A 25,853-nucleotide genomic window follows, 5' to 3' on the forward strand; every position below is an offset into this window, starting at 1 on the left:
ATTTGAAATATTAAATTACATTCTTAATTACAAAATTCTGAAGGTCTATATTGTTTATATAGAAAAAACAAAATCAACACTTTTAATGAGTTTTGGAATTTTATGGAATTAAAAAATTGTGGAGTTGTTACATAAAAACTCCACCTTCTTTTGTATACCATTAAAAATTGAGTGGACTCCTTTTTTTTTTGCACTTCATGTTATTTTAATGAACCACACACCCAAATCTTATACTTTTAGGCAACATGTAGGACCTTCAAATAATTTACTTTCTTTTTTTGTTGTGATTTTTTTTTTTTTTAAATGAGATTTCCAACTTCAAACTTAGAAGTAAAAAAGTTAAAATAAAAACTTTAGTACTTGCAGTTAATGGTAATTTTTATTTATTTTGGTCTATATATAAAAATAAAACCATATTTTAGTCTTTACATAAAAAAAATATTCAAAATTATCTCAGTTATTTCTCGAAATTATAATGATTTATAGGATTGAATTAAGTTTAAAGTTTTCTTATTCATTGTATATAAGTGGGTGCAAACCTCACCTCTTAAAATTCATTTCGTAATACCGAAAGATATTAAATGATAAAAGAAAAAAAAAACTAAAGAAAGAGAGAAAAAAAGGACCAGTAATAACAAAGATACCAACAAACTTTTGTTTAAGAAAAACCAATTTTTTCAATGTTTTTGTAATAAAAGAAGAAAGACAGAGATAGTGACCAGCAACAACCATTTTCTGTATAAGCAACAAAGCCACCACCAAACTCAGTGAGATGAAAACCAAAGCTTGTCCTGTTTTCATGGTGGTGGTTGAAGAAAAGCTGATTCAAAGAAGATGAAGCAGAAGGAATTGCAGAAACTAACTGATCAGTTCTTGAATTGATGAGTTTGTTTGAATTCATCAATTTTTTGTGAATTGCATTGGTTGATGAATGGTGAACTTCATGGTGGGGGAATCAAGAAAGTGGGTGGTTCTTGTAGCATTGATATGGGTGCAGGCATTGACAGGCACAAACTTTGACTTCTCATCATACTCTTCAGACCTAAAATCTGTGCTTGGCATAACTCAGCTGCAGCTCAACTACCTCTCTGTGGCCTCAGACATGGGAAAGGCCTTTGGGTGGTGCTCAGGTCTCTCACTCATCCATTTCCCTTTCTGGGTGGTTCTCTTCATGGCTGCTTTCATGGGACTCTTTGCCTATGGCTTCCAGTGGCTTCTCATTCATAGCTTCATCACCTTGCCTTATTCTGTGGTCAGTTTTCTTCACACAACACTCTAATTCTTTGGATTTCATTTTCATACTGCAATTTTAAGAATAAAAATTCAAACTTTCATGAATTTGGGAAAAAAGTGGGTGGATTGATTTTTCTTGGTATGGTGATATTTGTTGAAAAGGTTAAATAGTAAAGTGTACTTTTTGTTTTCATACCTCATCATAATACAGTTTTTTTTCTTCCCTTCATTCTTTAACTAGTTCTTTTAGAACAAAGTTTGGCATTTGTCTTCATTCTAAATCTTGATGTAATATCTAATTTTATTTCATTTTGGAGAAGTTTTTTCATAAATGCTTTAGTAAAAGAAAGATAAAAGTTGATTGCTGGTGGAGTTGTTCTTATAGTTACAAATTGGATAGGATTATTAAGACTGGTATTTTTTTTTAATATATTTTTTGTCTGTATTTACTAATTAAGAATATAATTTGTAATCACATATTTAAACAACAAACTTATTTGTCAATTATAATCAATCATACTTGTCTCTAACTTTTACTTTTGTATTCAAGCTAATTCCTCTTTAGAGGAAATGGGATTATCTTATCTAAATCATGAAGTATTCTTGTGAAGTTCTTTCCACCATTTTGTTGGGTTAGTTCACCTACCCTTTGCTATCAGTGGGGGTAGGGTATGAAGATTTAATTATAAGTTAAGTCAAAATCATAATAAAGATGATCCAATGAAAAAAATATGTAAAATGAAATTTTCCCCTAATGTATGTACTATTTATATGGTGTAAGTTGTTAAAACATTATTTCCCTATTTTATATTATCTATTGCAATATTTCTGTTTTTTTTATAGATTGTATATGAATTCTCTATGTCTACCTTCCACTCCTACCTTCCAAAACACATGCATCCTTAGTTTCTAAGCTTTGGTTAAGTTTGTTGCAAATATCTCCCTTCTACTGTGAAAGTGGCCCCCTAAACAGCATCTTTTGGATCACCCTTTAACAACACAAGTTCAAATTTTCACAACTATGAACCAAAGATGAAACCAAAGCACCCTATAAAACAGAAAAGGTCTCACTTACCCTTGCTTGTTTAGTACTTTTGAGATAGTTCTAAGTTTTCCAAAATATGTATGTCCCTAAGCACATTTGGAAGTATTTGTATTTTGAGTTTATTTCTGTTTCTTAAGAGTTTGTCTTTTAGGAAGATAGTTCTAAGTTTTCCAAAATATGTATGTCCCTGAGCACATTTGGAAGTATTTGTATTTTGAGTTTATTTCTGTTTCTTAAGAGTTTGTCTTTTAGGAATTTAAATAGTAAGAGTTTCTCTTTTTGGAATTTAAAAATAGAGCACTTGCAGGAAATTGAATAAGGTAATTAAAAAACATTTATCTGTTGTTTATGTCTTTCTTTCACTTTTAAAATATTTATTTGAGAAACAATTTTCATCAAACTGGGCTTGAAGAAAAGACATTGAGCTTGATTTTCCATTTCCACAAAATACATTCTAAACTACCTACAGAGAATTAGTCTTGTATATGGTCCAAAGAACCAAACTTCGAAGAAATACTTTGGAGTCCTACTAAGAAGTTAAGGTTACAAAGAAAAATAAGAATTAGTCTTATATATGATCTTAAAAATCTCACGTCGATCAGAAATATAATATATATCAGGAGCAAACCTCACCTTATTGAACAGGTTATTGAACAGGTTTTGTGAGGTTGTGTTTGGAAAAAATTACTCTATCTTAATATGGTATCAAACTAATTAAAAGTCTAAAACGATATTATGAGGTTGAGTTAGGCTTAAATTTCACTATCTTAATAAATGGTATCAAACATTTTCTTAAATTTTAAATATATTTCATATTTTCATTGGCTATTCTAACTCCAATTTCTTAGGATGGCAAAAGTAGGTAGTTTTGAATATTTGTGAAGCAATTTTAAAAGAACTAATTTACTATATAAACCTCAGACTCACACATTCACATTCTACTGATTTGTCATGCTTAGCATATCAAACCTTTTATAAAAAAAATTGGCACAAATCAAATGATAATTATATTTCTACAAACTATTCCAATTTGATTGCTACTAACAAAAACATTTGTGCACATTTAACAGGTTTTTTTTCTCTGTCTGATTGCTGGCTGCAGCATCTGCTGGTTTAACACCATCTGCTATGTCCTATGCATCAGACATTTTCCAACAAACCGTTCACTTGCATTATCCTTGAGTGTTAGTTTCAATGGTGTGAGTGCAGCTTTGTACACTCTCATTGCCAATGCAATAAACTCAAATGATGACACTCTCTACCTATTACTCAATGCCATAGTTCCTGTGCTAATATCTGTTATAGTACTCATCCCAATTCTCCATCAACCACAGCCTCAACCACATTCTGTTGACACCATTCAGCATGATTCGTCAATTTTCCTCTGCCTCAACATACTTGCCCTTGTCACAGGCCTCTACCTCCTCTTCCTATATTCCTTCTCTTACACAGCTTCCATTGCTCGTGTAATCCTTGTAGGTGCCATTTTTCTCCTTGTGCTGCTTACTTTTGTTCCTTCCTTTGTGCATTCTATAGAATCTTCTTGCTTTACTCTCCCCACATGCTTTTCCTTCTGCTACTCAAGATTCACTCGCTCTAACCCAGATGACAATGAACTTTACCAAGAGCTCATTAGCATCAAGGACAGCACAATGAATAAAAGTGCACAAAGCACAAGAGAGAAGAAATGTTGTGTACTGAATGTGTTGGAGAGAGAGCAGCTTACAGTGTTAGGGGAAGAGCATTCAATTAAGTTGCTAGTGCATAGATGGGACTTCTGGTTGTACTACATAGCATATTTCTGTGGAGGAACAATTGGTCTGGCTTACAGCAACAACTTGGGGCAAATTTCCCAATCACTAGGACACTCTTCTCAGACTTCTTCTCTTGTCACACTCTACTCTACATGTTCCTTCTTTGGTCGCCTTCTTGCAGCCACACCTGACTTCTTAAGCAGGTACTTTTAATGGTCTTTAATGATTAAATTGGCTAGAATTTTGATAGAATTCAACTAGATTCATTGGGGGGGGGGGGGGGGGGGGGGGCGATGTTGCATGACATGATGTGGTCCAAACAAGAGTTAATAAGCATGCCACTAAATAGGTGTTGGGAGAACTCTCCCCTTAAATGGATTCATCTGATTCAACTCAGATTACACTAAGGATCTAAAGAAGAATAACAAAGCATGCCACTTATTCTGCCACAAGTTCTAGCAAAAAATTGTATTTAGGATCACTTTGATTCCCTTCTCACATTTTGGTATTAAAAATTGTTTCAAAACAATTCAACACTACTTGGCAATTAATTCATCATCCAAATCTACCAAGTTTGAAAGAAAAACTTAAAAACAATAGCAGTTTGGATGCTTTCTCATGTTCTTCTTTGTTTTCATCTTATTCAACCTCCCCCTCAGCTCCATACCATGGTTAGTGCTTTGCACCACTCTCCATCAGTTTTCTGACCAACCTTTGTGTAGTTTTAAGTTTTGAAAACTAAATCAGTTTCTAAAAAAGAGAAATCAGACATATCTTTTCCATTTACAAAATTATTAATCATGTCAGTCATTGTTTGGGTTCAGATAACATTTTCTACTTTACCATTTCCCTCTTCAAAAATTTGCACAGGAAACAGTGAAAACAACTTCAAAGTGTTCTATGCTTTCATTTTCTTGTTTTGTTTGGTCCTGCATAAATTCTTTCTCCTACCGAACTACTACTTTTGCAAAAGAAAATTCTATGTACTTGGTATTTTTCCATTTACAAAGTTATTTATGAGCTAATGTCGTATGACAATGCAGGAGAATACACTTTGCAAGAACTGGATGGTTTGCAGCAGCCTTGGTGCCAACACCAATTGCATTCATTTTGCTGGCCATATCTGGCAGTGGAGCAGCATTGCAGGTAGGCACTGCCTTGATAGGGCTGAGTTCAGGCTTTGTGTTTTCTGCAGCAGTGTCTATTACCTCAGAGCTATTTGGTCCAAACAGTGTTGGAGTGAACCACAACATCCTCATCACCAACATTCCTTTAGGTTCATGTCTCTATGGCCTTCTTGCAGCCTTGGTTTATGATTCCAATGCAATGAACTCAAGGCCTGCAATTTGGCTGCAAGAAATGTCCATGTGCATGGGGAGGAAGTGCTACCTTCAAACCTTCATATGCTGGAGTTGCATTTCAATGGTGGGGTTGGTTTCAAGTTTCTTGTTCTTCTTAAGGACTAAACAAGCTTATGACGATTTTGAAAGGAACAGTAACAGAAACAATATATCTGCAGAATGAAGAACATTGTATCATTATCTTAAAAGATTTGATCAATCATAAATACACCAAAAACAACATTCACTAATGATAAAACCAAATCATAGTATATATATGTCAAATTGTAAACCTTTTTGAAACGAAAATATTGTTTCAACACTAATTATACATTACCAAAAAACTTTTTTTTTTATCTGTTTTAGATATATGCTTTGTATCATTTTTATTTTTTCGTTTCATTTTACATAGTAAGTATTAAAAGAACATCACTGAATCGTTTGCTTCAGTGCTGAGACTTTTCTTATTCTTGTTCAAACGGCTCTTGGAAGATCCAATATTTATCCAAATACTTTCTTTTTCACACTCTACATTTATCTAATGTCCCAAATTACGAGTTTATATTTTTTTTTAGGTTTTTTGGTTTAGGGTTTAGGGTCTTTCAAAAATACATTAATTTTGATATATTAAAAAAATTTAATATATTTTAAAATATCATCTAATAATATCCTTCATATATAGATATATATATATATAGGAATAACAATTTGACTTATTAGTTACTTAAGATCTTATGAAATGAATGAAAGAATCTTATTTATGTGTGATTTTGTCAATGCTCACCATATTTAGCCATTAGTGAAATAAGAAATTAATCAAATTTGTCATTAACCATGTGTTTTATATGTGCCCATATAGAAGAAGTAATAGAATGGAGGAGATTTTTTCTTTCAACATCTCATACTTTAAAAATATCTAAATTCTCCTTTGATATTTTTTATTAAATATTTTTTAAAATTTCGGAATATAATATGAAATGTTGAGACTATCGCATTATAGAATTTAGAAGTTAAAATTGATGATTTTTTTTGTATTATAAATTTTTCAATCCATTGAAGTAAAATTTAGAATATAAATTTACATTATGGATTGTAGAACAAGAATGAATTGTAGAATCAAGAATGGATAGTTTTGAATTTTAAAAACTATAAAGATGAAGAAAAAATACATAGAGGTGCAGATATATATTGCCTAAAATTCAGGTTAGAAGTACTTAAAAAAAAAACTCTAAGAATAAGACTGGTCCATGTCTTGCTTGATGAATTTTTAACAAACCTTAACCATGTAAAGTTCATTTGTTTGTATTATTGATCTCAATCCTATACCACCTTCTTGATAACTAAACATAGCTTATCCCAAGTTATGACAAATGTCTTAACCATGGTGATGTTAATAGTCAAAATGAAAAATTTAAACTATTTTTCTAAAACTTTAAACAAAGTTTTTGGCCATACATAGACTTGGAAAATATAATATGACATACTTTACTTTCAAATTTTTATATGAATCTCTTCATTAGTATAATTAAGTCACAATGAGACAAAAAAAATCTTTAAAAAAGAACATAGTCATCATTATAATTTATTAAAGAACTTACTACAAGTATTCATGATGTCTAAAGTTTAGACTAAGAATAAAAATTAATTTTGCATTATAGTACACAGATGTTAAACATATTTAACCTTTTAATATTTTGATGATTTATACTTTTATAGTTCACGTTGTTTAGAGTTTGAAATTGTACAAGAGACTATGTTTGATACAATAATCAATTATACCATATGTAAATTATACATTTATATTAATCCAACACCAATACTTAACTTTTAATAAGTTGGGTTGGATGTTCGAGTCATTATTTAGTCATTTTTGACACTTTAAACATTGAATAGGTGAGAGGTTTTTTATGTTGCTTTATAATAAAGGAAAAGCTACGACACTAAAGGGAAGTGAAGGGAAGGGCAAAGTGGAAGGGCCAAAGGTGTTAAGCTAATGGGAGGGCTTACATTCATAATCAATACAATCGCCTTCATCTTCAAAACTGATTGGGAACTTAACCCATTTTTTAGCTTAGATATCTTCATTTTAGGATGACTTTAACCATCACTTATCCATATGTACCACAAGTCAATCACTAATGAAAGTAAACAATGAATACCATAGAAAAAACACCTTAAATTCGACCAATTTCCTGTCCAAGGCATGTAAAACAATAATTGAAGACATTCAAAGCTCAATGAATATCACTTTGGAAGTCAAGAGGCCATTTAACCAATATCGCAACACAGTTAACGACATTCCTCATTCGTTTTAAGCAAACATTGTTAAATGATGCAATCCTTAAAACTATTGTCTCAAGCTAGTTAGCAATCACAAACAATTATCAATAATCGTTCACTTCATAAGCATTGATCCATGAGCATTGATCCATGACTTATATTCATAAACAATGCAGTCACCTTCATTCTCAAACTTATCTAGGAATATAACCACATTTCAAAGTGATTTTAACTACCACTTATCCATATGTATTGCAAGTCCGTCACCGATAAAAGTAAACAATGGACACCATAAAGGAACACTGTAAACTCCACAAATTGTTTGCCAAAGTCATGTCAATCAGTGATGGGAGATATTTGAAACTCAACGAATATCACTTTGGAAATCAAGAGGTCATCTAACCAATACCACAACATAGTTAACCACACCCCAAGACTATTTTAACAGGATGTTTTACCAATCATGTTCAGTGATGCAATCAATATAAATTAAACTCACAATCATAAATAATTGCCAATAACCATTCACTTCATAAGCACTGATCCATGGCTTATACAAACCTAATTGGGAATTTAAACAATTTGTTAGAGTCTATAATCACGCTTAAGGATGATATTAACAATTATTTATCCATATATAGTGCAAGACCTTCACCGTTGAAATTAAGCAATAAACACAAAAAAGGAACACCTTAAACTCCACCAATTGCATGTCCAAGCCATGTAAAAAATGGTTTGAAGACATTAAGAGGTCAATGAGTTTGACATTGGAAGTCAAAAGGTAATTTAACCAATTCCACCACAAGTTTAACCATATTTCATATTTGTCTTAACCGAAACTTTTACCAGTCATCTTCAGTGATGCAATCAATCACAGTTCATTTTCAACCAAGTTATCAATCTAAACAATGGTCACTAACTAAGGACTTCGTAACAATTTCTCGAGGTCTTATGTTCTTCCTCAAGGCTAGTTATGTGCATCAAACCTAACAAAAACTTTTAACCAAATTGTGAGGTAAATCTTTCTTGATGTAAAGTCTATCAACTTACGCTTTTTTACCTATCAAAATTAGTTTATTATATCAATCAAATGATTGTTTATGAATATGTATAGTCTATCTATGTATCGTTTTTGTTAACATATGAATTTTGGTATAGTCTTCCATATTTTTTGTATTTTCTTTTTTTATAATAATACTTTTTTCATGTGATGATAGATGATTGTTGTTACTTGAGGTTAGACTGAGATTCAAGTTGAATAATGAGGTCTAACCTGAAAAATTTTTATAAAAAAAAAAACTATGAAATTCAGTTTACGTGAAGGCTTCCACTTTTCTTATAATTAATAATTAATTTCAAATAAATAAAAAAATAAAAAACTGGATGCAACTCATAAGTATATTTTTGATATATCAATTGAATATAAATTTAATTCGAATAAATGCCGCCTGTGCAGAGCAAGTGCAGGTCCTAACATATTAAAAGGCTTGGTTTGGGTTTTCTTTTCTTCTTTCGAGTGTTGTTGTTGTCTGAGTCTCTGTGAGTGGTTCAATCACAGTGCAACGGAACCAATGCATAACATTGAAACCGTAAAACCCTAACCATTCACGAAGTGAGAGGTTGTGTTGCGAATTGTGATAATTGATTGAATCGAGTTGTTGAATCGGTGGAATGGAGGTGGAGTTGGAGCCTCGCGTGAAGGCGCTTCCGTTCAAGGTCAAAGCCACGTCGCGAGAATCGCCGTCGCAGAAAGCGCTCCACGTCCTCGACACCGACCTCCGCACTCACTGGTCCACCGCCACCAACACCAAGGAGTGGATTCTTCTAGAACTCGATGTCAGTCCCTCTCTCTCTTTCTTCAATGCAGCTCAACGTTTTCTTCAATTTTCATTCTCGTGCGTATTATAGTAGTTGTAGTAATAATGTTTTTCCTCTGACTTATTCGGTTTCGTAATGCTGCAATCTCTTCGTATACGCTGAATGATTGTTTCCTTCGTTTGGTGTTGGAACTCTAGGTCTGCTTCCTGATTATGAGCTTTATAAATGAGTAACGCTTGAACTTAGGTTTTGCACTTTCGATTATAAACTAGATGATTGTTTCTTTCGGTTGGTTTTTGAGCTGTAGGACTATTTTCAGATGGAGAACCTTGTTTGTTTGTTTGTTTAATTTGGTGCATAAATGAGGGAAACTGGTACTTAGGCTTGCACTTTCGATTATAATATAAACGGTGTGTGATTGTTTCATTGGGTTGGTTTTTGGACTCTACGGCTGCTTCTAGACAGAGAACTTAATTTGTCTGCTTAGTTTGGTGCATAAATGAGTGAAACCCGAACTTAGGTTTTGCACTTTCAATTTTTGTTTTCTTCCTCTTTTCATCGTTATATTACTAATAAATAATAAGTAGTAAATAATAAATGATGGATGATTGTTTCCTTGGGTTGGGTTTTGAACTGTGCGGCTGATCCAAGTTGAATTATTTGTTCTGTTTGTTTAATTTGATGCATAAATGTGTGAACCTAGAACTTAGCCTTTTTGCACTTTCGATTTTTCGTTTCCACCTTGTTATTATCATTATAATAATTATTAATTATTAATTAATGATGAATGATAGTTGGGTTAGGTTTTGAACTCTAGGGCTGATCCAAATAGCTTTATTATTTGTTTGTTTAATTTGATGCATAAATGGATGAAACTAGAACTTACGATTTACACTTTCAATTTTCTTTTTCAACTTATTAACACTCTTTTGTTATATGGGGAATGATTGTTTCCTTTGGTTGATGATTCAACGAACTTTATTTATTTATTTAATTTGATGAAAAATTGACTGAAACTAGAAGTTTGGTTCTGCGGTTTCAATTTTCATTTTCACCTTGTTATTTATTATTTTATCTTGTTGTCTTGTTTGTTTTTATAATACTGCACTCTCTTTATATACAGTTAAGGATGTTTCCTTTAGTTGGAATTTGAAATCTAGGGCTGGTTCAAGATGTAGGACTTTATTTATTTAATTTGATTCATAAAAGAGCGAAGGTAGAACTTGGTTTTTTTCACTTTTAATGTTTTCACTACTTGACTGCTTGAGCAGGGAGTAATATAATATCAGTTAATATCAGTACTTCACTTTTAATGTTTCTGGGTTTATTTATTTACTATGTCTCAACTCTTGAGTTAGGTTTTAAATTGCATTTGCAGTTTTGTTGTGTTCCGTGGCACTGGGAAATTGCGGAAAAATGTGGCAAAATGCTACCACAATTGTGGTTGTGTAGACCTAAAAAACCTTGATGTGGTGGCTGATAATTATTGAAGGAATTTTGGCTGGTATCACAGATTACTGATATTGAAATGGCTTAAATAAGTTTCATGTCTCCAATATTTGATAGACTTTTAGCTAATTTTTTTTTTTCAAATTTGGTACCTAATAATTATAAAATTTTGGTTTTTGTCCTTGGAAGAAATATTTATTTGTATTTTGTCCCTACTATTATGCCGATTGCCTTGAAATATTTCTATATTTGTCTTTTGATCCCTCAACTAACAATAAATATGTTTTCCATTAAATGATGATGTATCTTGAGCATGCATAACAAAAGGTACTTAATGTTATCATTCCTCAGTGTTCTAGTTGGTGTGACATGTTTTTCAGTTTAACGGTTACATGAGGAGTAAAATTGAAGCAGGTAACAAGAAACTTGAACCAACACGTTTAATTTATTAGGTAAACCCAATTTGAAAAAAATATTGGGTACTCAATTAAAAAATTAGATATCTAAAACTTATTTAAGCCTGCTGAAATTTGAAAATGAAAATGAAGAGTTTGTTGTCTTGTGTGTAGAATGTGGATAGGATTGAGGCAGCAAATGGTTTGTTTGTATGCCCTGTAACTGCTTTTTGTGTGTTGCACACAATTCAGTTTGGAAGCAGTTGGACATTTGCTATTGCATTTGTGATGTTTTGTGTCTCCTTGTGTAACTAAATGGTAGTTATGTTTGTTTGTTGCAGGAGCCTTGCCTGTTGTCGCATATACGAATTTACAACAAGTCTGTACTTGAGTGGGAAATTGCGGTTGGCTTACGTTACAAGGTTAGTGACGGAAAGTTGTCCATCAATGATCATTAACAATTCTTATTCTTTTTCTCTGTGTTTTTTTATTACTTTATAAAGCCCGTATATCCAATGTCAAATCTTTTGGGGAGACAGTCAATAGTTTATAAAGGGAAAGTATATGGTATACCTTATGGTTGGCCACATTCTTTCAGGTCTAATTAGTGTTGAATAAATACTGATATATAACCTGACGACCAAACATGTTAGTCAGTAGGTATTACAAAAGATTGGCACAGTAGACACCAACAAATATAATTTCAGTCGAGTTTAAGCTTTTGTTGGATCAACTGGTTTGGACCTTTTGACATTACATCTTTCAAAAGCATAATTGTGGTCTGGACTGGAAATTATGGAAAAAATAATTGACTTTAGTGTTTATTTTTGGGTTGAATCTTTGGTATTTCAATAAGATGGGAATTTAAGAAGTCTCATTGTCTTTTATTCAAGGTTTTCTGAAGACTTGTCCTGTTGTTGTAGTGACTTAGTAATCGTCAACATGATGCATGCTTCTTGAAATCTTTCTTGACAAGATCATTCTTGAATTATGATGAAGTTAAGCTGTGCCGATTAAATGAAATTGTTAAATTAATTGATTCGGAACAATAATGTTAGCTAGCATTCGGTCCAACAACTTGTCTGTAAGGAGGATGGAGGTATAATTGTTGAGTCTCACTTCATGTGGATGCCACTTTATTTTCAACCGAATGCTGAATTGTTTTTGTTCAGCCTTTTAATAAAAAAAGGCTTTTATAATGTTAAACTGTGCTCCTTCAATTCCTTGTTTTGACAATGATGCTGTGTTATTCATTTGCAATTAGACATGGTTTACTTTGGCTTTTAATTATGCATATTACAAGATGAGTAACACTGTGGCCCATGCTTTGTTGATTCCTTTCTTATTGGCTTCCCAGCCAGAGACATTTCAGAAAGTTCGCCCACGTTGTGAAGCACCTAGACGTGACATGGTCTACCCTACCAATTACACTCCATGCCGATATGTGAGGATATCATGTTTGCGTGGAAATCCCATTGCCATTTTCTTTGTTCAGGTATTTTACAATAGTTTTACCATTTCTGTTTCTATCATTTGTTACTATTCTAGAATCTAGAGTTAAATCCTATACATTTGTTAGATATTTTCTTCATTTACTTTAGGCCATTTTGTTAATTAGGTAGTTAGATGTGTACTTATAACAATATATAAAAGGAGTAACCTCTGTCGGTGTACACACTTTTTAGATATCTTTATCTTTCAAACATTCTATGACAGCCCAAACATTCTAATATTTTCCATTATTAGATATTGATTTTTTTCATTATTATGTATCTCTTATTCATTATAAATACGAATACTCTTCTGTGTACCCAACACGGAATTCATTATATTCCTACTTGATTTCTCGTCTCATCATGGTATATGGTACCAGAGCAGTACCATCCTCCCTGACCTGTTTATTCACTAATCCTTTTGACAGAAAAAAGTAGAACAATTGAAAAGTAGTTGTCCATAAAATTTGTTCACTAAATCTATTTCATCTTGGTTTCTGTAACAGGTAAGTCTCGCTACCTCTTTAGTTGCCGCCCCCTACTTGCTTGCTCATTCGCAATGTCTTAAATTGTAGGCTGCAACATTTGTAAACTGTGGCGAATTTATATAATTTAGAGAATAAAATAGGACATCATTACAGAAATGTGGACATACAAGCACTATCATGCCTGTTGTGTTTTTGCTATTTATAACTTAAGAACCTGAATGTTAGATGCTTGACTTTTTTTATTTTTTACTTTTAAATTTCTTAATTTTTCTGTATTTTTTTTGGGGAGAAGGAGGAAAATATGCAAGGCACAAAACCAACACCTAAAGGATATAAACTGAAAAGAAAACAATTTTAAAGCTAATGTATGCAAAGCTGCACTTAAAAAACCCTCCCAAAGATTTTTTGTTGACACCTACCTAATATTCCATGAGCATTTTCTTGAAAATCTCTTCTAAACTATCCTGTCCCACAATAGCAACATTGTATACCAAAAGGCTTTTTGTAAAACTCATCTGAACAGAGTTTTTCACTTTTTTCTCCGTCACAGTCACAGCTCTTCTACATTGATTTGCATTTAAGAACTTATGTTTCTTTGTTGGTTTCTTTTATCTACTTCTGTATCCTCCATGTGTACTCTTGTCTCTTCCTCTTTTTAACACAATTTACTTTTTATGAAATAAAAGGTTCATTTTGTTGCCAACTTAGCTTGATTTTGTCATCTGTGTCTTGCAGCTAATAGGAGTTTCTGCGGCTGGTCTTGAGGCTGAATTTCAACCAGTTGCTAATTATTTGCTACCTCATATTTTATCTCACAAACAGGATCCTCATGATATTCATCTCCAGGTGGATTTACCTTGCTGCCATTAGCATGGTTATTATGTAGTTTATTTATTCCATTATCATTCTTTCCTTTCTGATGTTTCATAGTTTACAGTTGTTGCAAGATGTGACAAGTCGATTGCTTGTATTTCTTCCACAATTAGAGGTAGACCCAAGCATTTTTACTTTCATGACTTTATTCATGTTTCCCCCTTTTTTCTCTTTGGTTTGTCCATATTTTTGTTTAGGTCATTCAGCATTGTATGTAAAACTGCAGACAGACCTTTCCAGCTTTCCAGATAATCCCGAATCTAACCTACGATTTCTTGCCATGCTTGCTGGTCCTCTTTATCCTATTCTTCATGTGGTTAATGAAAGGTTTGTTTGCTTTTTATATCTTCTCCACTGGGCAATTATTTTTCTCTAATTGGAAATTTTGATCTCTAAAATTTTGCAATAATAAAAAACATAATTCAAACAAAGATTTTCAGTAAAATAAACTGACGGATTGTTATTTGTTAGATATTTCAAATGGTACTCCTTCATATTGTAGTGATACTTAAATTATGTATTCTCCTTCATTACACTGTAAATTTTCCGTGTTTTCATCTTGAAAACTAAGCCATTTGATTTTGGGCGGCAAACGGCCAAATGTAGCAGATATGCAAAGATCAAGGTGGATAAGAAACACAATAGAAAATTTCAGGTTTTAATGAATGTGTTTGGGATGAAGTTGGATTGGAGTAGCATTAGTTGAGGGGAATGCAAAAACTTGTTTTTTAGTGGTTTGGTCGCACAAGAAACATCCCATAAAGGCCAATAAGGGGATAAAAAAAGATAGTTTGATACTTCAAGTCAAATGGACAGAGCAGGGACACCTAAAGTTTTGGAGGAAACCTTTGAAAGAGGCTATAGTCGTAATGGTTTTGTTGATAATATCTTTTTCGATAGAATTCAATGTTGTTAATTAATCCTTGTAGCCTACTATACAAATAGGATTTGTGTTGTTCTTGTGCTTATTTTTTAAACTAATTCACGTGGTTCTTGGTTGAAAAATGGTATGGGTTGCATTGCTAAACGTAAACCCAGTATGTATAAGTTACCTGAATTTCTTTATTGCATATTTTTTTGTGTGTTTGTGCATGAATGGTCTATTTTGTTATTCATAATTTATCTAGCACAAATATTTTGTTTAATTACAGGACAACTTCAAAACCTCCAGGCAATATCACTGAGCTTGATGTCTCTAAAAGCAGTCAACTGTCACCAATACTAACAGTTTCCTCTAACTTTGAGGTACTTTCCCCTAGGGTTTATTATTTGTGCTACATCATGGTTTTCCTTTGTTTGATTTTTCACACAATAAGTTTGACTGTTTCCATAGTAAAAAAAATGAGTGAATGATCAACTTCCTAGTTCCAGTAACCCTAGAAGTAACTTCCTTTTAGGTCTCCAAAGGTCCATATAACCTTCAAAGTGATTTTCCATTAGGTCTTTAGAGGTGCTAAAGCACCGTCATGAGGCTCTGTTTATTTTATATCTGATACTGGAATCTTGTATAATTAACCATCAGCACACATCAAGCTTACGTATCCTAAATTGTCCAATTAAAGTCAATGTTTCCATGCTTAATTTCATTTAGTTTGACATTTAGTGATTTCTTACAACATATTTCTGCAGGGGGAAGTAATTTTTAAATATGATATTTTCTTAGTTAATACAGACTTTTTTTTAACTTTAGCCATTTTAATTTCTGAAATCCAATCCATATTCTGTCCCTTTTACTTGCTTTATATTTTTTACTCTTCCTGTATTTTTTATTAAGTGATGGTCATTCCACATGTATGACCCCTCCATCCATTAACCTTATTTCTTTTTTTCCTGCAGCCAAGGAGATCACGAAGTGCATCACCTTTAATTTTATCTCCATACCGCTCCATAGTTTTTAGGCCAGATGCAATTTTTGTGCTTCTGAGAAAGGCATATAAATATTCTGAACTGGGCTCTGTTTGTAGAATGGTATTTACCTCTCACCCATTTAGTTGTTTATCTATATATATACTGTTAATAAAATCTGCTTAACATCATCTATAGTACTCTCGCCTGATGCATTCTTCTTCTTTTATGCATAAGAATAAGAATATTATCATGTCTACATTTCCTTTTATCTTTCTCATATATATATGTGTGTGTGTGATAAACATAATATTATTGTAATGTTATAAAAATAAATATTATTATAAGTTATATAAGCCAAAAATATTATTAAAATTGTATGAAAACATTTTATTATATCCAAATAATATTTTCTTACATTTATTTTGTCATTATTTATCTTAAGTAATACTGTGATTATTTATTCGTAATCAATATAATTTTTATTTTTGCATGTTATTAAACTTTAAAGTACATATTAGGAATCATTCTATTTATAAGGGTAGATAGATATAATTTCTTTATAACTTATGTATTTTTATTTTTTTTTGTAATTATCATAATAAAAAATGATGTGAAATAAGTCTATAAATAAATTTTAAGAAACAGAAATAATTACTTTTTAGTTTTAAAATATTTTTTTATTCTTTAAATTTTTAGAAGAAAAATATCGATATTATATTAATATTTAGGAGACTAAATAAATAATTTAATATTTAAAAGTGAATTATTGAAGTTTTTTTCTTATTAAAATATATAATCTATATTGTATATTGTAATAAAATGTGTGCAATCTGTACTACATTTTTCTCGCATTCTTCCACTTTCTTTTTTATTGTTTTAATTTTTACTGTTATAATATTCTATTTTATGTTTTATCATCAAAATATTATATTATGATACAACACCAAAAGAATAGGAATAATACTAATATAATATTATATTATCCTATTTTTGTTGTAAAATAATATCAAAAATTTTATTATTACCTACATAAAATATTTTATTATATTTTTTTTTTTCTTATTGTAAACATAATTTTTTATACCTTGAACTAAATTATGAATTGATTCATCCAAATATTGACTTAAAGATTAATTTGATTTATTAATTCTTTTGAGATATTAAATAAATCTCTGAATTATTTCGATTCTTATTTTTTATAACTTATATGATATATGTTTCAACTATTTGAATAATAACAAATTGATATTAAATAAATGTCTTAGAATCTAAGTTTGTACGTTAGTCTTCTTTTAATAAGTTATAATATTTAATTTTTAATACATAATAATAATATCATGATAATTATCAATCTAATTACCATCATAATTAATAAATTTCACATAATTCATATTATAAAAACAAATTACATTAACCTAATTAATATTATAATAAGTAAAATTGAAACAATTAATGTAAAAACAAGTTTACTATGCAATGCATAAGATACATGATCTAGTTCAGATGCCCTTTTACTTTTGACCAAAAATCTATGTTTTTCTTTTCGTATCTGTGTTCAATCCATTGTTGCTAATGTGTTCTTCTGGCATACACTTACCTTTATTTCAGGCATCTAAAATTATGTACAAGCTCATAAATCCTGACACTGATCATGATGTATCAAACCCCCAAGACGAAGTAACTTCTCTTTTGGAAGATAAATTAAATTTGGAACTGTCTAGTCCTTTCACTTTAGTTGATTACTCAAACCTGTTTGGAGACGAATTCCGGATGCCAGATGAGCAATGGGATTGCAGCTATCTTAACGTATTAGATATGGGGGTTGTGGAAGAAGGGATCTTACATGTCCTTTATTCTTGTGCATCACAGGTTTTTTCAATAAAATGCTATATAATTTCTTGGTGTTGATTATATTGTCATAATTTGCACTAGTTTGTGTACATTGTTTAACACTGCAGTTTACAGCCTGTTCTTTGCAGCAAGTTGGCAGAGAGATCTTCAGACTTTTGGGCTGCACTGCCACTTATACAAGCTCTGCTGCCAGGTTAAGTGTTTCTAATAAATTGTGCTTGGGTTTGGTAACAGATTCACAGCATAAAATGGTAATCATGCCATGACCTTTTTCCCCTATTTGAGGGAACCAAATTTGAGTTTGACTTAATTGCACTTTTAGTTCCTATATTTGAGCCTATATGCAGTTTTGGTTTTAAGTCCCTCTCCTCATTTTTTGCAATATTTAGCAGAAATGTCACAAGGTTTCTTTAATTTCTTTAATATTTTTAATCAGCGAAATGTTTGTTTAAATTGTCGGAGGAAAAATATATATACATTATCGAATTAAAAATAAAAAGTAATATCTTATTTTAGTGTTCTGTAAAGGATTGATACAGGCTAAGGTTCCAACCTAGTTGGGATTGTAGTCTTGTATAGTGAATGCCCATCACCTACTAAAATGCCTTTTCCTTTTTTGTTACATTTCTGTGAATTATTTTCTATCTGCATATTGCTTGGTTCTTCTTTTGGTTTCGTTTTACTGTCATAACATTGAGGAGGAAGGTCTCCGCCCTGTTTCTTTCCAACGAATTATATTAGGCCTGCTTTCCCTGACACACTGCCCCAATTTGTTCTAGTCGTAGCATGCCCATGTGCTCTCCATCTTCTTCAGCTTTCGACCTGCACAGGTGTCACTGTCAATGTCTAGCTGTGTCAAATCTTCAACTATGTTCTGGCCATGTCAATATCCAGCTGTTATTAGAGAGTTCATTGGTCCTTGTCTGATTTGATCCATAGTTATCAATCATGCCCAATAGTATCACAATCTCGGTGGATCAGGTGCTTTTCAGAAGAGGTGTTGATTCATCATGTGTCCTGTCATTTTCTAACTTATCTGGTTGTAGAGCACCTTGCAACGTCCTCTGTTTTCTTCACTTTTGTCAACCTCTGCTGTGCTTGTGTTTTACAACTTTCGGCAAGGCAAAATGGTTGAGTGAGAAGGTGGTAACTGATTTTTCTAAGAAGGTTTCTAACAGATTTGCAAATTGCAGAGGAATGGGATAACTTTGTTCCATTGATAATTTCCCTTTTTCTTTGTTGCTTTATTTATACTTTTTTTGTAATGGAGTTGCTCATATCCCTCGAATTCTTTATAAATTTTTCTTTTAATGAATTTATTCCTTTATTAAAAAAATTATAAAAAAGAATGGCTAGCATAGAGTAATGTCATGGTAATTTTGAAAACTGCTAAAATGTGGATGGGGGAGTGGGGAGCCCTAGAATATTGTTTGTCTATCGAAAAACTAGTATATCCCTTCAAAACCATAATTATATTCCCAGTTTTATAATTCAATGATATGTCAGTATCAATTTCTGTTGTTTCACATTTTGGTTTGAAAGGTATCATTTAAGAGACAGATTATTATCCTTATCTAGTTCTTAGCATTGTTGTTCAGGACCATAAACTTCCAGTTGTTTTACATTTTGACATAAAAAATCACATTTTGACATAAAAAAGTGTCATAGTTGTTACAATTGCTTTTGTAGAATTGCTTTGTTCAATGTTTGCCTTTCACTTCTGTTTTTGTAGCTCTGCGCCCATGGGTGAGCAATTCTTTTGATGTTGTCGATGATACATTTTCTCAGTGGAAACAACCTATTGTTCAACAGGCTTTATCTCAGGTTATATTCCTAAGGCATTTATAGACCCAACTGGCAAGATGTTTAAATTGAGTACATTGTGGCGGCGTAAAGTTTTCTTCTCTTGATAGTGTGTATTATATGTGCAGATTGTTGCTACTGCGACATCACCCACGTATCGTTCGCTTGTTCATGCTTGTGCTGGTTATCTGTCATCCTACTCACCATCTCATGTTAGTCAACCAACTATTTCTTACTTTTAAGCTTGAATCTTGTTTTTCTCATGCATAGTATGTGTCCTTCTGCTTGATCTTTGAGCCGTATAAATGTATTTATCCTTTTTCAACTATTTGCTTTTTTATTCTCTTTTATTTTGATGTAGAAAAAGTTTACTTTAGGTTGGATTAAGTTTTCTATTGGTAAAAGAAAAAAGAACTCCACAAGATGAATTACAACAAAGAACAAAACCTAAAAAGAAAAAGTAAACATAGTAAAGCAAAGAAGGACAATCCCTTTAATGTAATCAGCTTCTGTTTTAATGAATGCTTTCAAAACCACCAACCAGCATTTGCCAAAGTGTCCAAGATATATATTTCACTGCTAGACACTTTTAGGAATGGAAGAGATTGACATACTCAATACAGTTGTGCATGTATGTAAACAGTACTCTTCCTTGCTTGATCTTTGCCTTAGGTTTTTGACAGATTTTATTGTGTCAAGTGAGAGGAGAAGACTCTTGTGAGAAGAACATAGTAGTGGTTGGAGAAAAAAAAAATTCAAAGAGCTTAAAAAGAAGAGATGTTGATGGTAAGGAAGAGAAACATATTAATAATTTTAGGAAGTGAACTTTTAAGTCTAACTCAAATTCACAAAATCGGCTTATAAGAGGTTGTATGCACATATACTATAATCTGACTACATCTTTGGTTGATATGTGATCTCTAACAAATAACCATTCTTAGAAAGTTTTGGTTATTCAACCTCCAAAAATCGGCTTGCAAGATGAGTTTTGAATTATCTTGTATATTGTAATTTGGTGATATTTTTAGTTGATATGAGATCTCCAACACATCCCATTATGCTAAGGATTGTCATCTTAAAAAGTGTGAATTAGGGTTAATTTAATCTCACAAAATTGACTTGCAAGGTGAGATTTGCACCACTTGTATATATATATATATATATATATATATATATATATATATATATATATATATATATATATATATATACACACACACACACTATAATTTGACCATATCTGATATGAGTTGAATTAGGAGACACGCTCATTGAATTGTTAGTTTCACTTGTATTAAGATTTTGGATTAACAAAATATGGTGATGACTTAGTGAGGATTGTCACTGGACATGATGAAAGGAATGCAAGCGAAAAATAAAGAACTCAATTGAAGCTAGAATAAGAGAATGGTGAAAACATAAGAAATGGATTTAGAGAAGAAGAAAGAAGAACTAAGACGCTTGAAGACTTCCATGGAGGTGGAGGAGGGGAGGAGTTCACACCACTTGGAGGAGAAGAATTCCAAGATAAGTGAGGATAGTCGCCACTTGAAGCATTTAGCCAAGATAAGACTCGGGAATTTAGGCACTCAAAAAATCACTCATGCAGAGTTTCTTTACTCAAAATAATGTGTGAAATACAAGACGAGGTGACCACCTGTTTATAGTATAGGTTTCGTGAGATTAAGAAAGGGAGGGAGATTTGAAATTGAAACTAAACCTACTTAACTCCCTAAAATGGCGTCACTAATTGTGGATCTTGAAGGGGTCACACTTTACACATTTAAGCTTGTGCTTAATGTGGGAAGTGTGACAACATGTGCACCTCTAGCTAGGGTTTCTATAAGCCTAAGCTAGGTTATTCTTCTTAGGCCAATGTGAGCCCAATTTATTACATTTAACCCTGTCTTACAAAAAGACTAACAAAGAATAATTGATATTCTGGTCCATGCTCAGGTGCTCTTCCCTTGATGATCCTCTAAGGAATAATGGGTCTCGAGTCATTGGCTGTGGGATGTGCTTGGCCAAGCCCTGTGTCCTGGGTCATGCTCAGAAGGTTGGGCTGGCTCAATAAGTGTTCTATCAATCAGGGTTTCATCAATATCTCTAGTTTATGTGAGATTTCTAGCAACCATGATGCACAAGCAATCGGAAGGTCACTCATGGTAAAGAGAAACTACAAAGCACGTCTTGGCAACCTCAAGAATGCCTATGGGATATGAACAAAAAGGACTAGATTAATTAAAAAGGACAAATTCTTGAATAGATGACTAGAAATTTAGGATAAGAAAATTTGCAGTATTGCAACTCTGGTTTGTGTTAATTTTTTCTAGTATAAATTAAAAAATGGATGAAAGTGCTTGCACATCCATGGTGATATCAACAAATTTATAATGTAGATAAACAAACGTCTCAAAATTTCAGGTTCTATTGAAATAATTTGCTCTTCTGGGTCATCAGCTGATTGGACCTTTTCTTTCATGTAGGCTAGGGCTGCATGTGTATTGATTGATCTGTGTTCTGGTGTGCTAGCTCCATGGATGACTCAGGTGATTGCAAAGGTATGATTGTCCTTCTTATTTGTAACCTGTGATATTTTCAGCAATATTTTTGTCATCATCCATTATTGTGATCCAATATTGTATTTTATCTTCATCATAATTGTCGTACATAGCATATTATTAGGATAACAATATTCTCTAATCTCCATAGTAATTAGGAAAAATATCTTCAGAATCTTCCTATTCATTTCAACATATTGTTATTTCCTTAGTTTAAAGCTTTTAATTATTACAAATAGAGATGATGATAATGTAATTGGTGTGATTGTTATGAATAAAATAATTCTTGTGATTGTTATGACTAAAATAATTCTTTATTTTTGTTCATAGTTCAAGTATTACAATTATTATAATACAAAAAAACTTCCGTTGAAGTTTGGTCTGTCCTTGTGTTTAAATTTCATGCTCTGGTTCTTGCTCACAATCAGCATATCTGTTCTTACATTAATTGCTCATTTTTCTTTATGAAATACATTGTTCAGCCATTTTGTTTAATGTGAGTGTTATTCATTATTAAACTAAATTTTGCTAACCAGATTAAATGGTGTGGCAAGAAGTTAAAATGTCAATTTTTTTATAGATAATGTTTTTTGTTCATCATCTATAGACGTTTTTTTTTTGCACAGGTTGATCTTGCATTGGAGCTTTTGGAGGATCTTTTGGGAATAATCCAGGTACAACTCTTCTTTTGGGCTTAATGTATTTCACGATAACTGATAATTCTTTCTGCTCTGCTTATTAGAAACAATGTTTTCTTATAATAAGCAATGAGAATTGAACTCCGTCTTTTTACACACATATCTCTTGTATTGTATATTCATATGTCTTTCACACATGAGCTTTTGAACTGTACATTTTTTGAGTGATTTTAGATTACAAAATGGTAGAAAGTTTGTTCAATACTCCATCATTCTCTGGTTTCTTGTTATTCTGTTCACAAAGCTTCTTGTTATGGTTTCAAATTAAGAAACTGTCATGTCTGTCAGGATGCTCACAATTCACTTGTTCGTGCTCGTGCTGCCTTGAAATATATTGTGCTAGCTTTGTCGGGGCATATGGATGACATACTAGGAAAATATAAGGTACATAACTTGCTATAGAAGAGAATAAGAATTATTATCTTTTCCTCCCCTTTGTTATCTTATTGATATTTTGCTATATATATGTAGTTTCAATGCCAAATTAATGTGCTATGTATATGAAGAAGCATTATTCTACATATAAAAGATAAAATTGTCTGATTAAAAAATGTCAAGGAAAGTGGTTACAAAAGGCTGTTTCTCCTTTATATAATGGTATGGATTTGTTAAAAGGATAAAATTGTCTAATTAAAGAATGACACAAAACATAGTTACAATAAGGTGTACCTGATAGAAAGGGGAATAATGTGAAGGTGTGGAGATTTTATTATAGATGAAAATTTAAAAGTTAGTTAGCTGTTGATAGCTGTTGCAGAAGGGGGCTGATACTTTCTTTTAGGAACTCTATATTTTCTTTTCTTATGTGGTAGATGAGGAAGGAGGATTGTTGTTTTGTAACAGGGAATGCCCTGTGTGAAAGGGAGTATTTTCCTTTGTAAACCTTGGTTTGGAAGTTTTCTGATAAGTAGTACAGTTTTAAGGGACTGCCCCTACAATTTATTTTCTGTGTTTTACCTTCTTTGTGAATTTTTTTTAACAAATTTGGTCTGACATGCCGGATCTTTGAGTGACATAATGGAAAGTAGAGTGAGTGCTTTGAGAAATAGGTCAGCGGACAGAGGCAGGTTCCAAACTTGAGAACAAGCATGACTCCGGTAAAAGAAAGCATACTAGACATATAGAAATAAAGAAACTGCTCAGCAAATAGAAGAAGAAAATTGCAGACTTTAGATCATACATGACTCTGGTAAAAGAAAGCATACCAAATATGGAGGAGAAAATTTAATTGATGGGGACAAGACAAGAGAAGAGGAGGACAATGATAGTTATAGATTTAGTAAAGATGAGGAAGAACCTCTTTGCCCTTGGGTTAAAAGGGTGGAGTTGCCCACGTTTGAAGGGACTTGACCAAAGGTTACATAGCAAGGGAAGAAAATGTTTTGATGTTTGGAACATCAAAGGGTTAGCCAAATTATGCCCAACCTTCATTAGCATGGAAGGAAATGCAGGCACATTGGTTCAAATTCTGGTGACAAAATTCCAAGAACAATTCCTGGGAAGATTTTGCAACAACACTACTAAGGATATTTGGAGGCAACAGGACAAACACACTATTTGAGAGTTTGGCAGCATTAACATCGTCTGGGAGTGTGGAAGATTTCATCCAACAAGTCAAAATATTTGGTGTTACAAACAAACCAAACATCGAAGATCAGCTGAGGGGGTATTTCTTTGCAAGGCTACGACAGGATATACAAAATCAAGTTCGGCCACATGACCAAAAGAACTTAATTCAAGCTATGGAAGTTGCCCATGATGTGTAGGAGGCTATGAAGGATACACAACATAGCAACAATCCGTCATTTCAAGAACCTACTTCAGGTTTTTGTTATCAAGGTGGTAGAAGAATTGTACCATCAAGGAAGTACATCTAATGCACACTCCTCAAATGGGTTTGGGAGAACATGGGAGGGTTGTGAGAAATCTTTCTTTGGGACAACAGTGGCCAAATCTGGTACAAAAAAACATGTTGCTGATGATTATGCTAAATGAATTTCAATAGGTTATACAAAGGTTGAGAAAGTTGTTCAGAATCACTTGCTTGTTTGACAAAGGGAGCAACCAAAATTGGATGTAAGAACCCATAGATTAAATTTCAAAGTGTCAACTTCTAAACAGAATTTATCGTCCTGCATCAGAAGTCAATTCATCCAATGGGAAAAACCTGATGCTTGTTGTTTATAATCCTTTGGGATGGAAAAGAAAAGAAATCATAAGGATTCCTATTGTTAATGAAAATGTTGGTGTTCGAGATTCTTGTGGTTAAAAAGTCCAATACCAGTCAGTGCCAATACCTTATGTTTTTCTTGGTTTAAGAAATCATCATACTGGTTTCCCTACTTGGTTTTAGCACTTACCATGATCTTATGCATAGGTGAAGCTACAAGTAGAGATGCAACTTACAAATCAAAGAATGGGAGTGATATAATTACAGTGGGTCTAGAAAACTTGAAATTAACTTATTTTGTGAAGGTAGAACCGAGTTGGCCCATGTCCAGGTTGAGCCGAGTCGGCCTGGGCCCATGTTGATCTGAGTCGTCCCGAGCCTAGGTTGAGCCAAGTTAGCCCGGGCCCAGGTTGAGCCAAGTCGGCTCGGGCCTAGGCCCAGGTCGAGCTGAGTGGATCCGGGGCCATGTCGAGCTAATTGGGCCAGGCCCATGTCAAGTCGAGTGTGCCCGGGCCCATGTTGAATTGAGTCAGTCTGATACAAGGTTGAGTCAGGTAGGGTTCAGGTCGAGCTGAGTTGGCTCATGCCCATTTCGAGCCGAGTGGGTCTGGGGCCATGTCGAGCTAAGTGGGTTCAGGGCCATGTCAAGTCGAGTGGGCTCAATCCCATGTTGAGCTGAGTTAGCCTGGTACAAGGTTTAGTCGGGTCAGGTCCAGGTCGAGCTGAGTCAGGTAGAGCCAAGTTTGCTCAAAAC

General features: G+C 32.8%; 2 protein-coding genes across 5 annotated transcripts in view; both read left to right on the plus strand.

The window, feature by feature from the left end:
- Window positions 1–665: 665 nt before the first annotated feature.
- LOC137819031 (protein NUCLEAR FUSION DEFECTIVE 4-like) lies at window positions 666–5,741 on the plus strand. Of its 2 annotated transcripts, XM_068622739.1 has the most exons (4): window positions 685–1,252; window positions 3,349–3,757; window positions 3,884–4,235; window positions 5,076–5,741. In XM_068622739.1, exons 1-4 carry the CDS (start codon window positions 932–934, stop codon window positions 5,554–5,556), a joined length of 1,563 nt encoding a protein of 520 aa, XP_068478840.1. In that variant the 5' UTR covers window positions 685–931; the 3' UTR covers window positions 5,557–5,741. The 2 variants fall into 2 exon arrangements, with proteins under 2 accessions (XP_068478839.1, XP_068478840.1); XM_068622738.1 differs by having other exon boundaries at window positions 666–1,252; window positions 3,349–4,235.
- A 3,333-nt stretch (window positions 5,742–9,074) lies between these two features.
- LOC137812627 (uncharacterized) overlaps window positions 9,075–25,853 on the plus strand; it is a 28,755-nt gene continuing 11,976 nt past the window's right edge. Inside the window, exons 1-15 of one of the 3 annotated variants that reach the window (XM_068614752.1) lie at window positions 9,075–9,488; window positions 11,656–11,736; window positions 12,672–12,809; window positions 14,031–14,141; window positions 14,233–14,283; window positions 14,395–14,495; window positions 15,320–15,413; window positions 16,005–16,136; window positions 17,625–17,885; window positions 17,982–18,060; window positions 19,600–19,691; window positions 19,799–19,882; window positions 22,157–22,231; window positions 22,858–22,905; window positions 23,218–23,313. In XM_068614752.1, the coding sequence (XP_068470853.1) occupies window positions 9,324–9,488; window positions 11,656–11,736; window positions 12,672–12,809; window positions 14,031–14,141; window positions 14,233–14,283; window positions 14,395–14,495; window positions 15,320–15,413; window positions 16,005–16,136; window positions 17,625–17,885; window positions 17,982–18,060; window positions 19,600–19,691; window positions 19,799–19,882; window positions 22,157–22,231; window positions 22,858–22,905; window positions 23,218–23,313 (1,608 nt within the window). In that variant the 5' untranslated portion in view covers window positions 9,075–9,323. Of the gene's footprint in view, window positions 9,489–11,655; window positions 11,737–12,671; window positions 12,810–14,030; window positions 14,142–14,232; window positions 14,284–14,365; window positions 14,496–15,319; window positions 15,414–16,004; window positions 16,137–17,624; window positions 17,886–17,981; window positions 18,061–19,599; window positions 19,692–19,798; window positions 19,883–22,156; window positions 22,232–22,857; window positions 22,906–23,217; window positions 23,314–25,853 lie in introns of all 3 variants that reach the window. The other 2 variants (XM_068614761.1, XM_068614768.1) reach the window with 2 other exon arrangements.

Source organism: Phaseolus vulgaris, chromosome 10, assembly GCF_000499845.2.
Source record: "Phaseolus vulgaris cultivar G19833 chromosome 10, P. vulgaris v2.0, whole genome shotgun sequence".
In the NCBI taxonomy this organism is placed as follows: domain Eukaryota; kingdom Viridiplantae; phylum Streptophyta; class Magnoliopsida; order Fabales; family Fabaceae; genus Phaseolus; species Phaseolus vulgaris.